We start from the raw sequence: 13,952 nt of genomic DNA, 5'->3' as shown, positions 1-13,952 counted from the left end.
CCTAGCTTCAAGGAGGCCGGGGAAGGGGTTTGGGTAGCCTGGTGCAGAGGTCAAGGTGATGGGAATGAGCCAGGTAGGAAAGGCTGGGAGGAGGGGTGCATGGTGCTGTGCGGACAGAGAAGACTGGAAGCCAGAGGTGCCCATTCAGCTCCAGCTGTCCCAAATCTCAGCCAGAACCTCTGGACCAGCTGGGAAAGCCCCGTCCAGACCTAGGGCTGGCCACCTGCCTGCCTCTTGGGATCAGTTGAGACAGGCTGGCTGCTGAGTCCCGTCCCCCCCCCCCCCCCACACACACACAACCTGCCTCTCACTTGGCTGTGCTGCCAAACCGGTTTCCTGGCTTCCTGCCCATTAATGTCCTTGTGGGCTGAGCTGGTGGCTCCCCAAGAAAGAGAACTGTGCCAGGAGGTGGGGCTCCCTGAACACTTCCCCAGCAGACTCGCTAGGGCTGGGGCTGAGGCTCGGTGCTGGCCCTGTACCTGTCCTCCACCCTGTCAGGTACTGGGAAGCCAGGTTTGGGCCTCCACTCATGGGCGACTCCTATAGGAAGCCTCCCATTGGCCATCCCTCCATGGCTGGTAGCACTTTGTCAGCCCAGTCCCTACCCGTATGCACTGCCACTATCTAGGGGTGGGTCTGTCTCCCCACGTGGACACCTGAGTGTCATAGGTTGTCATCGTCTCCCACACTAGCCAGCCAGGGTAGAGGGGTTAGTGAATGAATCAATGACGGCCTTTTCTTCCTTTCTTGCAGATGACTAACTCAAAGCCCCAGGAGGAGACGTCACCCACGCAAGGGTGTTTCTAGTCCAGCCAGCTTCAGACCAGGTCTGTGCGACTGCAGGGCTCCTTCTGTGGGCCAGTCTTCCTGGCATGAGGGGTGGGAGTGAGGGGCAGAGGAAGGGGCGGCTTCTTGTGCCTCGCCTGCCTGGCTTCCTCTGTGGGGTGCCGCCATCATCCTCTCCTTCATCTGGGAAGGAGCCTAGGGCCTCCTGCTTACTGCGCAGAGCTCCACTGCTGAGCTGCAGCCCAGACCTTCCGTATTTTATTCTGAGTCTGTCTCACCAATTGTCCAGAGTCACCTGAATTCACTCTCCACCCCAGGAGAGCTTCGGGCTCACCACCTCCTGCCTCCTGTGTAGCTGAGTCTGTGGACGGATGCCAGCCTGTGGCCCTGGCCGTGCCCATCCTTGGACTCATTGTCGTTGGTGTTATTTGTTTTTAATTTACTTTTAAAGAATTATTAGTTTTTAAATGTTATGTGGGTGTTTTGCCTGCATATAATCTGTGCATCACATGTGTTCCTGGTGTCCAGATCAGAAGAAGGCATCAGATTCCGCTGGAACTGGAGTTACACACAGTTGTGAGCCACTGTGGGTGCTGGGTATTGGAACTGGGTCCTTGAGAAGAGCAGTCAGTGAGGGGTCAATGAGTCAGCTTAGCTGCTGAGCATTCTCTCCAGCTTCCCATCCCCCCCCCCTTTTTTTTTTTTTTTTGAGACATCTCTCTATGTAGTCCTAGCCTAGAACTCACTATGTAGACCTGGCCTTGAACTCACAGAGATCCACCTGCCTCTCCCTCCAAGAACTAGGATTAAAGATGTGTGCCACTATGCCTGGCTCAAGGCTTTTATTTGTGGCTGGTACTATTTAAGTGCCCAGTTGAAGACCCAGGCCCTAAATATAGGGTAATGTCACATTGTGGAGGGGCATCCCATGTGTCTGTAGCCACTGGTTGTGGTGACCAGACTGGAGTGGGGGACTGCTCGCTGTACACACTGGCATACTCACAGTGTGCCAGGCCCAGGGCTAGACCAGGAGGACTGTGTGATGGGCTAGTTTAGGCACTGTTAGCATGAGTGAAGTGGGAGACAAAAGACACTGCAAGAGCACCACCACAGGTTCCCCCGTGTGTGGAGGACGTCTGAAGGTGACGTGATGGCTGGTAGGCTGTGTGGTTGGGGGCTCGGTGATAACTGAAGGAGGAAAGGGAGGGAGCTCGGGGGATGATAGGGAAGGGTGTCTCAGCCCTGAAGTATGAGAGCTTATGGGAGATGTGGTCTCTGGCCACGAGAAGGATGCTAGCTGTAGCTGTGAGTAGGGGACAGCTGAGCCTGACCCCTACTCAACCTGTGGGTTGTGACACCTCTGGGCTTGATTGACCCTTTCACGGGGATCACCTAAGACCATCTGAAAACAGTTCATAACAGTAGCAAAATTACAGTTATGAAGTAGCAACAAAAATAATTTTATGGTTGGGATCACTACAACATGAGGAACTGTAATTTATTTATTAGTTATTTTTGTTTTTCAAGACAGGGTTTCTCTGTGTCTCTTTGGCTACCCTGGAGCTCACTCTGTAGATCAGGCTGGCCTCGAATTCAGAGAGATCCACCTGCCTCTTCCTCCCTAGTACCAAGGTTAAAGGCGTGCACCACCACAGCCCAGCTGAGGAACTGTATTAAAGGGTCTCAGCGCTAGGAAGATTGAGAACCACTGCTGTGGTTGCTTGTGAGGAACCCACAAAAGTAGAGGGCCCAGGAAGAGACTACTGCCCCCTGCTGGTATGTGGGAGAGAGCTGCTGAACCGGTAGGGCAGAGGCAGAGTGACAGACCACCTGCCTCTGGTCCCACCTCCCTTGGCTTCCCTCCTGCAGGTGCCTGTGAGAGCCCAAGCCACCCACGTTCGCACATTTGCTGTGCTAGGGCCCTGGAACCATGTTTGGAAAGAAGAAGAAGCGGGTGGAGATCTCAGCCCCATCCAATTTTGAACATCGTGTGCACACGGGCTTTGACCAGCATGAGCAGAAGTTCACAGGGCTGCCCCGCCAATGGCAGAGTCTGATTGAGGAGTCAGCACGCCGACCCAAGCCCCTCATTGACCCCGCCTGCATCACCTCCATCCACCCTGGTGCCCCCAAGGTAGCCATTACCATTCCTACCACACAGCCATGCTGCCATAGCGACCCGGCCCTTCAGTCTTGGCCTCCTTGCAGAACCATCTCTGTTACTTAGTGCCAGCCTTCCACCCACCAGCCCCATCCAGGAAGTCCATGCTGGCCCCAGCACCACACACTCAACCGTGGTCTCCCCAGTGCTTCCTGACGTAGGAGACAGCCCCTCCCAGACAGCTGCATCCCGAGGCCTGAAAGGGAGCAGCTGAGGCAAGTGTGAGCAGGAGAGGGGCTGTGGCCCCAGTGAGGCGCCAAGTCATTCAGTCTTGTGGGGGTTTCCCTGTCATCCTGAGCAAAATGGCAGAGCTGGAGCGGGACCTGAAGTCGGGATCCACGATCTCTCCCTACCCTTCCTCCACCTCCGTGTGCAGTGAGAAATTGTGGTCCCCTTGCCCGGCACAGGCTGTAGCCAGGCAGGCCTAGTGATAAGAAGGCCCCTGCTGGGCCTGCTGAAGCCAACTTTGGAGCTGGATTCAGTCCACTTGTGGCGGGGCCCGGGGGGAGCACAGCCAAGCTTGTCCCCAGTGGGTGGAGTTGGGTGTGCCTGTGGTCAGCAGGCTGGATGCCTGGCACTGCAGCTGACTCCTCCTCTCCCAGCCACCAGCCCAGGCCTGGCAGGAAAGAGGCAGAATCAACAGGGTGGCCACGGCCACAGTGCTTGGGCCCAGGCAGGCACCTTTCTTGTTGTTTCTGTGGCCCTCACAGGGTCACATGAGAGCCTTACCTTCTCTCCATTGCTTAGAAAGCCCCTCTTGCGATCTGACTCTATGTGGACTTCTCATGTATGACCCGGGCCAGCTGGGAGCCAGCAACTGCCTCTGGAGTAGCCCTGCGTTTCTGGTTCTGGTCCCCAGACAGCCCACCCCAGGCCCTCCATGGCTCACAGGGCTCTGTGGCCATTTCTCACAGGTTATATCCATGCTAGATGTCCCCCAGATTTCACCCGTGCTCCTTGCACCCTCCACCCCCCCCCCACTTCCAGCCTGCAAGGGGACGACACTGGCCCTGATTGATAGCGGGCACCTTAGCTGATACTGCCTATATATCCAAGGTTCTTGGCCACTGACCCCAAGTCTAATTCCAAAGCCTGGCAGGTGTCCACTGAATGGAAAAAGAAATAAAAAGGAGGCATGACTGCTGCCAGGTGTGGTGAGGGAGAACATCCATTGTAGATTTGAGGGAGAGCATAGCCAGAGTGGACATGGCTGGGCCACGTGGGGAGAGCTGGAGGGGAGAGCCAGGAGACCAAGCTGCCAGGAGGGTGAAAGGTAAAAAAGGTAAAAAGGCCGGCTCAGCCAAAATGGCTGGATTGCCTAGGGAAGGGCAGCTGGCGAAGGGCTGCCCAGCCCCTGGGCTGGAGAAGTTTAGGGTAGGGGGCAGCATATGCCAGCCAGAAGGACCCTGTAACAGGTAGGCACTGAGGGATGCTGGGAGAACCTGGTAGCCAGGTCAGCTTCAGGGTGTTAAATAGGCACCTCAGCTATTTGCCTGGGGTCTGAGGCCTAGCATCCACTTTTCTTCCCAGCACAAGGCCAGGCTTCCAGGCAGGCAGCCAGGGCCCCAGACAGGCTGGAACCACAGGTTGTTCCTGTGAGCTCAGCATACCCTCCATTAGAGGCCGTCCAGGTCCTGTCTCTCCCTGCCACCTGGGGGCAGTGGTGGGACAGCTCCCCAACCTCCGTGTGTGTGTGTGTGTGTGTGTGTGTGTGTGTGTGTGTGTGTGTGTGTGTGTGTGCATATGTGTGTCAGTTGTGTGTCTGTGTGTGTGTTCTGCTTCCTTCCTCCCTTCCTCCAAGCTGATGAAGGCCGAGACATAGGTGGGACCATAAATGGCAGCAAGAGCACTCAGTCCTTGGAAGCTCATGGGTACAGCAGCCTGGTGGGTACACAGCCATGTCAGCTGGCACCAAGGGCCCACAGGGAAGAAGGAAAGGGCCAGAGACCTGCAGGGCTAGCATTTAAGCTAAGAGTTAGAGAGTCCTCAGAGACCTGGCAGAGGGAGTGAGGCCCCGGTGGATATGTTTGGAAGATGTAGGTTGTAGGCAGGACGAAGAGCTGCTGGGTGCATGTCTGGTGTACTGGGAAAACTGAAGAAGCTGTGTGCCTGGGGTTGAGGGTATAGAGGAAACATGGTGGCCACAACTCAGTGGGGGCAGGGACGTGTGAGGGCTGGTGGTTCTCAGTTGATATTTGCCACACAGCTTCCAGGCCTCCTGGCCTTGACTTTAGGCTGTGGGCTTTCTATTCTACACCCCATCCTTTGCTCTAGGGGATCAGAGTGCATGGTTTGGGGGTTAATGATGCTGGCAACCTGCAAGAGAGGAAGTGCTGAGCCAAGTGGCCTGTAATTTGCAGCTTTCATGGGTTGATTACAGGCTGTGTTTACCTCCCTCGCCCCAGTCCACAGGGCAGAACCTGCCATCAGGCTGGGAGCCAAGGAAAGTCAAGAGGCACTTGGGGGAGACCCTAGAGTGGGTGATGGGCATGAAAGCAGTTCTTGGGGCACTGGAGGGTCCCCGTCACCCCACCTCATCGTTACCACATCATCACATCACTCGTCTCTGTCTTGTTTTCGTGTTGTATTGTCTTGTTTCTGTGTCGGATGCCACCTGTGTCCCCTCCTTCCTGGCCTTACCCTGCCATTGCCTGGACCCCAGACCATCGTGCGGGGCAGCAAAGGTGCCAAGGATGGGGCCCTCACGCTGCTGCTTGACGAGTTTGAGAACATGTCGGTGACGCGCTCCAACTCCCTGCGCAGAGACAGCCCACCACCACCTGTGCGTGCCCACCAGGAGAATGGAGTGCTGGAGGAGCGGGCAGCCCCAGCCAGAGTGGCCGCAGACAAGGCTGGAGGAAGAACCCGGGCCACAGGCCACAGCGAGGCAGGCAGTGGTGACAGACGGCGGGTGGGGCCAGAGAAAAGGCCCAAGTCTTCGAGGGAGGGCCCAGGAGGGCCCCAGGAGGCCTCCCGAGATAAGCGCCCCCTCTCCGGGCCTGATGTTAGCACCCCCCAGCCTGCCAGTCTGGCCAGCGGAGCGAAACTAGCAGCTGGCAGACCTTTTAACACATACCCACGGGCTGACACGGACCACCCACCCCGGGGTGCCCAGGTAACCCCACTTCAGCTCCTCAGTGTCCTCTTCCCTTGCTTCCTTTCCCCAGCCACACCCCATCCTGACCGCGCATGTGTCATCCAGCTGGGCAGAGCTAATGCAACCTCCACTCACGGCGCCTCCTTTCTTCCTTTGCAGGGGGAGCCACACAATGTGGCCCCTAATGGGCCATCAGCCACGGGCCTGGCTTCCCCCCAGTCTTCATCATCCTCCCGGCCTCCCACCCGAGCCCGTGGTGCTCCCAGCCCAGGCGTGCTGGGTCCCCATGCCTCCGAGCCCCAGCTGGCTCCCCCAACACGTGCTCTTGCTGCCCCTGCTGCACCCCCCGCCCCTGGGCCCCCTGGGCCCCGCTCACCACAGCGGGAGCCCCAGCGAGTGTCCCACGAGCAGTTCCGGGCTGCTCTGCAGTTGGTAGTGGACCCAGGGGACCCACGTTCCTATCTAGATAACTTCATCAAGATTGGTGAGGGCTCCACAGGTATCGTGTGCATAGCCACCGTGCGCAGCTCAGGCAAACTGGTGGCTGTCAAGAAGATGGACCTGCGCAAGCAGCAAAGACGTGAACTGCTCTTCAATGAGGTAAGCGCAGTCTGGGAGCCCAGCTCTGTCCTCCCCTCACAGCTGTCCCCACCCAGCCCAAGGCTCCTGCCTGTGCCTCTGTCCCACCAAGTGCCCATGACCCAGGCTGATGTGTTCCAACTAGTCCCTGTGTTCTCCCAGACCGCTTCTCTCAAGGCCCCTGTCTCTGGGAAACCCATCATACCTCACTCTGAACCACAACCCAGTACCCCTTCCCTCCAGTCCCCCACTTCTGTGCAGTCTCTCTCCCCTTGGGCTCCTACTCTAGCTTTTCTCTAGGGTCTACCCTGGACATTCTGTATGTGACATCCAAGGGAGGACTCTGACACTGAAGCCTTCACAGGCTTAGTGTGTGTCTCCCGTAGTCCAGCCCGGTGGTTGCTGTCTTACTCTTTGGCTCTTTTACTCCTTCTTGTTTGGGGGGGCCTGCCACTCAGCTCCCAGATAAAACACATGGAGTCTTATCCTTTCTTATGAGTGCTGGCCTTAGCTTGGCTTGTTTCTAGCCAGCTTTTATTAACGTAAATTGTCCTGCCTACCTTTTACCTTTGGGCTCTTTCCTTACTTCTGTATGTCTTACGTTCACTCTTACTCCGTGACTGGCTGGGTGGCAGGTCCCTAGTATCCTCCCCCTGTTCTCTCTTGCTCCCCCTCTCAGATTTCTCCTCACATGTATCCTCTCTGCCTGCCAGCTCCAGCTATCCTTTCTCCTGCCTTGCTATTGGCTGTTCAGCTCTTTATTAGACCAGTCAGGTGGTTTAGACAGGCAAAGTAACACAGCTTCACAGAGCTAAACAAATGCAACATAAAAGAATGCAACCCATCTTTGCATCATTAAACAGATGTTCCAGAGCATTAACAAATGTGACACATTTTAAGCTAACATTCCACAGCACAGCCTCTTGCCCTGTTACAACCTGTTCCTGTCTAGCCCACAGTTAAGCACTTGGTTCAACCCCACTTCTGGCTGAGTGTCAGCATCTTGGCATCCATCATAAAGGCAGAGAGAGGTGTGTGTGGGAATAACAGGTCCCTCCTGCCTCTGCCATAGGAGGCCCGAGGTCCAGCTCAGAGGCTGTCCAGCTGCTTGTCTATCTCCTACCTCTTCCTCCACAACCTTCACCTGTTCCTCACACCACATCCCAGTGCTCCATCCACACCAGGAATTCCTCGTTATGCTAAACTGATCCCTGTAAGCATAGTGTTCCCTACCACACCCTCAGCTCCTAGACCTTTCCCTCGCCAGTCGGCCCTTCGTCTAGCTCTCCACTCGCCTTCCCCTGCACACACACCTTTTAATTTAGCTTTTCTTCTTACCTACTTGTCCTCTTCTCCCCTGTGTCCCCGTGATGGTCAGAACACTCAAAGACCAGCCAGGACCCATCAGGATTAGAGAACCTGCATGGTGGGATAGGGATCCAGGGTATACCCCTAGAATGGAGAGGTATGCCTCAGGCTGCCTTCAAAGTATTCTTGGCTTTGGAGAAGGGGACAGCTGGAGTGATCCAGTTTGCCCCAGTGCAGCCTGCTAGAAGGCAGTGAGGCTGGCTAGTGCCAGCTCTAGAGGAAGAGCCGATGCCCAGGGTCCCACACTGGCTGCCCCGCGCAGGTGGTGATCATGCGGGACTACCGGCATGAGAACGTGGTGGAGATGTACAACAGCTACCTGGTGGGCGACGAGCTCTGGGTGGTCATGGAGTTCCTGGAAGGAGGCGCCCTCACTGATATTGTCACCCACACCAGGTACTACTGGGCAACCTGCTGGCTCCTGTGCTCCCAGGGGTGGAGCTGGGACCTTCCAGAGTGTGGGTGGGGCAATGAAGCCAGGCTCACAGGATGGGGTCATCTTAGCTCCCCCAACCCCTGTTGAAGTAGGTCCTTGTGACCTCTTCATGTCCTGAAGCAGAGTAGGGACCTCTCAGCTCCCCACCCTCACCCCAGGGCCGAACATTCTCAGCAGGGCCCTGTCTGCCCAGTCGCTCCTTCTTCCCACGCAGGATGAATGAGGAACAGATTGCCGCCGTGTGCCTGGCTGTGCTACAGGCGCTATCTGTGCTCCATGCCCAGGGCGTCATCCACCGGGACATCAAGAGTGACTCCATCTTGCTGACCCATGATGGCCGGGTAAGTGGGAGAGTGGCTAGATGTGGGAAGCGGCTTCTGTCATTTCTTTTGCCTTTCAAGACAGTTTCTCTGTGTAGCCCTGGCTATCCTGGAACTTGTTCTGTAGACAGTGCTGGCTTTGAACTCAGAGACTGCCTGTCTCTGCCTCCCAAGTGCTGGGATTAAAGGCATGCATCACCAAAGCCCAACAGCTTTTCATCTTTTTTGACAGAACAGCTTGAAGGAGAAAAGTATTGTGTTGTGTTTGTTTCTGAGCATTTCAGAGGTTTCAGTCCATCGTGGTAGAGTAGACTGGAGCCAAGCAGCTCCGATCTTGGTGGCCAGGAAGCAGAAGAAAACTTGTGCTGAGACCTCCTTCCCTTGGTTCAGCCTATAGAGTAGTGCCACCCAAGCGCAGGGTGGCCCTTGCCCCAGTTAATCCTCAGGCACCCCATAGCGAGGCACCTCTCAGCCTTCTCCAGCTGTCACCATCACAGCCAGCGCTGGGGTCCCTGCCCTGCCCTGTCCCCGCTTCTGCTGCTGCTAGGGAGGCAGTTGAACCTTTGTTTGGTGACTGGGAGAACAGCTGGCTGATCTGTTCCTCACAACAGCCCAGAGAAGGGTCCAGATTGGTGGAGAGCACCGCCCTCACAGAACTGCAAGTTAGAGACCTGCCGGGCCAGAGAAGAAGGGCTGAGGCCACAGGCACAGCTCCAGGCTATGGGCTCCCTAGCTGAGCAGCTGGCTGGAACTTGCTGTGTTAACCTGGCCGGCCTTGAGTTCACGAGATCCTGGCTTTTGTTTGTTTTTTGAGACGTTGTCTTCTGTGTCTCCCCAAAGCCTGGTACCTGCTACACTGCCCCAGGCTGGCTTCTCCTGCTTTAGACTCCAAGAGATTAAGGGCTTGCTCCACTGTCTCTTCCTCCAGACAGGACCCCTAGGGCCTTGTTGCCCTGACACCTGGCACTCAACCGCTGGACACCTGTGCCAGGTTTGCTGTGCACCAAATGCCGACCCCTCCTGGTCCTTGTGTGTAACGGCGTAAGCGAATACAGACAGATTGTCGAAATATAGACAGCTTTAATGGAGGAATAGACTTACAGAACCACCGTTCTGCGGAGACCAGGAAAGCAGAAGCGAGCGCTGGGAGCATGCTTGCCAAATTTATAGGCAAACTTTAGCCTGAGGCGAACACACCCCCTAAGGAATGGGACTTAACCCTACACTTGTGCCATCCTGACTGCCTCCCTCACTTTAGCAAGACAGATAACAGTCTGGACCTGCGGTGTGAAGCTGACTTTGCTGGCTTCCCCTCTTTAAACTAAGGTCTTGACTCTGAATCTGGGGCCGTGGTTGAGTCAGGTAGTACCCGTAGGCCGAGGGACATGCGTTCTGGGGACCAGAAGAGCCATACACACCATCAAGAGTCCAGAAAGGCCCACAGCCCCAAGAGGGTGTGATTCCTAGTTATGGCAGAGGTGCGCTCCCCCTAGGTACTAGTTATGGCAGAGGTGCGCTCCCCATAGGTACTAGTTATGGCAGAGGTGTCTAGCCCCTCTCTCTCTTGTGCTCTGTCTCTATCTTGCTTTCTCTCTCTCACATACAGACACAGGCTGGACTGTGTTCCTCTTGAACCAGTAAATAGCACTTTCTCCCACTAGGTCCAAGGGCCAAAATCCCTGGGCTTTCAGAGCCAAGCCCTGCTGAGCCTTCACTGTGTAGGCCTTGAGCCAAGCCACATCCACTAAGACCCTCATGATACCTGAGAGCCCTGCCAGGAGGGAGCAGAGCCCTCCCCCTGCTGCTCAGTGGAGCCTCTGTGTCTGAAGGCAGCCAGGTAGGGGGCACCTCTGACCTGCAGCCCCTGTCTGCCTAGGTGAAACTGTCCGACTTTGGGTTCTGCGCCCAGGTGAGCAAGGAGGTGCCGAGGAGGAAGTCACTGGTGGGCACACCCTACTGGATGGCCCCAGAGCTAATCTCCCGCCTTCCCTATGGGCCAGAGGTAAGCCTAGCGGTGGTCCCCACCCAGTCCTGAGCAGTGTGTGTGTGAGGATGGCTGATGATGAGGAAGGCCCCGTTGCTAGGGAAAGCTTGCCACTTTGATTCCAGCTGTAGGAGCCACCTGGGCCTGCCACTAGATGCTGTGCCCTGTCTAGCCCTGAGGTTTCCTCCCTGTTGGTCAGCAAACTTGATTCCCACTAGACATGGGGGTGGACAGGCTGGAACAAGGTCCCACAGGGAGCCAGGCCGGCGTGAGAATCATTGGGACTCTCAGTCACGGTGGCTCGTAAGTGACAGGAATGGAGCTCAGACACATTGGCAATCCATAGTGGCTGTTGTTCCCTAGACCTAAGAATTCAGGGTAGGCCGGCTTCCGCTGTCCTCGGGTTATAGGCCCAGGACTAAAGAGGTGGGGACCAACTGGGGCCATGCTTCCTGGGTTTACAGAGGATTGACTGCCCTCAGCACTTGGCCCTCTGTCCCTCTCCCACCCTAGGTGGACATCTGGTCACTGGGAGTGATGGTGATCGAGATGGTGGATGGGGAACCCCCCTATTTCAACGAGCCACCCCTTAAAGCCATGAAGATGATTCGGGACAACCTGCCACCCCGACTGAAGAACCTGCACAAGGTGAACAGAACTAGGTTGTGCCATTGCTGACTCCCGGCGGCACCCCCAGGCCAGAGACAGAGCCTCAGGGGCCCTTCAGCCCTAGGCTACCCCAGAGCTTAGGCCCAGGTTGTCTGATTGTAGGTCTGTCCTGTTGGAGGATTTGCATGTGGGAAGGGGCTGTGTCTCCCCCCCCCCCCGTGCTCCCTGCTAAACCACAGAAATGGGGAAGAAATGAGCCTTAGGGGTCTTTGGGTGTCATGCCCCTTGTGGCCCAGTGGTAGCGCCGAACCGCCCTAAGATGCCATCAGCTCACAGGACCTTACAGGAAAGTGGCCCTGTAGCAAGTAACCTTGTCCTTCTGACCTCTGTTCCTCCACAGGCCTCACCATCTCTGAAAGGCTTCCTGGACCGCCTGCTGGTGCGGGACCCAGCCCAGCGGGCCACTGCTGCTGAGCTACTGAAGCACCCATTCCTCACCAAGGCAGGACCACCGGCCAGCATCGTGCCCCTCATGCGCCAGCACCGAACTAGATGAGCTGGAGCCAGGTCCTGAACCAAAGAGCCCTAGGCCCCCTGCCCAGCAGAGGCCAATAGGGGCCGACCCGCTCCCACAGCCCATGAGACACTGTGGGGAGCCGCCATCACTGTGCTGGGGGTTTCGTGGGACCCAACTACTGAACTCCGGTTTTGGTTCCGTGACTTGTAAAGCAGCACCAGGACATGGGAGCAAGCGAGCTCCATGGGTCCCTCACCCTCCAGGGCAGAGGAGAGAAGGTAGCTGCCCCATCACTGGAAGTCTGCATCAGGGGCCACTGGGGGCACAGATGACACTATGAGAAAGGTATATGTAGGGGAGAGAGAGTAGTGCGTGTGCGTGCGTGCGTGCGTGCGTGCGTGCGTGCGTGTGTGTGTGTGTGTGTGTGTGTGTGTGTTCAGAAAGTCCGCCTCCTCTGTCCTCAGTCTGCCAGTAGGGAACTCGGGCCTTGCCTGGTGCCCAGCCCCTGACCCTGAGCCATTGAAGGGTCAATCATGAATGTTTGAAGAGTGGCCTTTTCCTGGAGCCCCGCACGCTCTTTCCCAGGAGAGACGGGTTGGGCTTCCCCTCCCCACCTCTGCAGCAAATGACTACTGCGCCTGGCCAGCCTGTTTTCTAGGATCTATTTATATTGTCATTTTATAACACTACCCAGGTCCCTGACCGATGGGGTGGTCCAGGTTCCGGTCCCCCATCCCCCCACTACTCCCTCAAGTTAGTTTTACAATTAAAACATTTTCTTGTTTTATGGTGTGTGTTGTGTGAAGGCTCCTGTCCCGTGGTCCCCGTATCCCGGCGACCTGGAATTATTGTTTTCTCCTTTATTTTTTTTTATGGTTTATTTAACTTTATTTTATGTGCGTTGGTGTGAAGGTGTCAGATTCCCTGCAACTGGATCTTAAGACAGTTTTGAGTTGCCATGTGGGTGCTGGGAATTGAACCCGGGTCCTCTGGAAGAGCAGCACTGAGCCATCTCTCCAGCCCCCTTGTTTCCTCCCTTAAAAAAAAGTACTTGTTGTTTTGAGACAGAGTCTCTTAGGCTGACCTCAGCTTGCCATGAAGCCTGGGTTAGTGGCAGACTCTCAGCACTCCCCTGCCTCTGTCTCCTGATTGCTTCTGTGATTACAGGAGAATATCGCCAGTCTCCACATATGGCCTTGACCTGGAAGTGGTAGGTGTTGGTCCTCTAGTGTAGGAACCAGCAGACGAGCTCTTTGGGGTTAACTGAGGCTCAGTTCCTGGAGCTAGCAGCCAGGGACACTGGTCTAAGGAGAGGCCTCCAAGCCCAACGATGAGGGAGAAGGGCAGTAGCGGCGAGCACCCTGCCTTTGCTGTCTGAGATCCCCCCCAAGAGGAGGCTAGTGGGGGAGTGAGGGCCAGCTGGCTCCCGGCCACCGGGATTTGGACTCGGGGCTGTGCAGTCCGCCCCATGTCCACTGCCATACAGCTCTGGCAGGGTTGGGACCATATGTGGTGGAGCCATGCCAGTGCCTGGTGACCTTCCAGATGTAGAGATTCCAGAGTCCTGCAGCTGGGTACCTGAGCTCCCTGCGATCCCCTTGGCGACTGAACGCCTCTGGGAGGTTCCACAGTGCAGGTGAAGAAATGACCCAGGACAGAAAATCAGCTCCCCTGCCGTATGCTCTGCTCCAAGTTTGAACATCTTCAGTCACTGTCCCTGCATTTGGGAGGGTGGCTCCAGGTCTCACAGTAGAAGTTTCTGCGAGAGGTCCACCCCTCTCCCAGCTCTGCCTCCTGCCCCTGTCATCTGTGCAGAAATGTCCCCAAGAGTCAGCCACCTACTGTCTGTAACACCCGACCCTGACTGTCCCAGTCGGGATGTCAGTCACACTGTCGGGAAGACTGGAGGGATTACCCAGACTCACGGGGCCACTATCACAAGAGTGACTGGGAAGATAAGGGGGGGATAAGGTGGTACCCCAACCCTGGAAAGAAGGTCACCTCTGCTGTGGCTGGAGTGGGAATCTTCCTGGGCAGAGCCTTCTTGGTGCCTTGGCAAGACTTGTTTCTACACTACGCTTTCTAGACTGCAGGG

At 56.3% G+C, this 13,952-nt stretch overlaps 1 protein-coding gene across 3 annotated transcripts in view; it reads left to right on the top strand.

Moving 5' to 3' along the window:
- Nucleotides 1-12,644, top strand: part of Pak4 (p21 (RAC1) activated kinase 4) — a 38,144-nt gene extending 25,500 nt beyond the window's left edge. For 2 of the 3 annotated variants that reach the window (XM_050119234.1, XM_050119236.1), the window contains exons 2-10: nt 754-827; nt 2,656-2,920; nt 5,610-6,062; nt 6,204-6,644; nt 8,254-8,387; nt 8,642-8,768; nt 10,624-10,749; nt 11,245-11,379; nt 11,741-12,644. In XM_050119234.1, coding sequence (XP_049975191.1) covers nt 2,717-2,920; nt 5,610-6,062; nt 6,204-6,644; nt 8,254-8,387; nt 8,642-8,768; nt 10,624-10,749; nt 11,245-11,379; nt 11,741-11,896 — 1,776 coding nt within the window. In that variant the 5' untranslated portion in view covers nt 754-827; nt 2,656-2,716 and the 3' untranslated portion in view covers nt 11,897-12,644. Of the gene's footprint in view, nt 1-753; nt 828-2,411; nt 2,563-2,655; nt 2,921-5,609; nt 6,063-6,203; nt 6,645-8,253; nt 8,388-8,641; nt 8,769-10,623; nt 10,750-11,244; nt 11,380-11,740 lie in introns of all 3 variants that reach the window. The other variant, XM_050119235.1, reaches the window with a different exon arrangement.
- Nucleotides 12,645-13,952: the final 1,308 nt, after the last annotated feature.

This window comes from Alexandromys fortis, unplaced genomic scaffold (assembly GCF_014885135.2).
Source record: "Alexandromys fortis isolate MF-2015 unplaced genomic scaffold, M_Fortis_MF-2015_v1.1 scaffold_140, whole genome shotgun sequence".
NCBI lineage: Eukaryota > Metazoa > Chordata > Mammalia > Rodentia > Cricetidae > Alexandromys > Alexandromys fortis.
The sequence above is the reverse complement of the archived record's forward strand: the minus strand, read 5'-3'. Positions and strand labels throughout refer to the sequence as shown.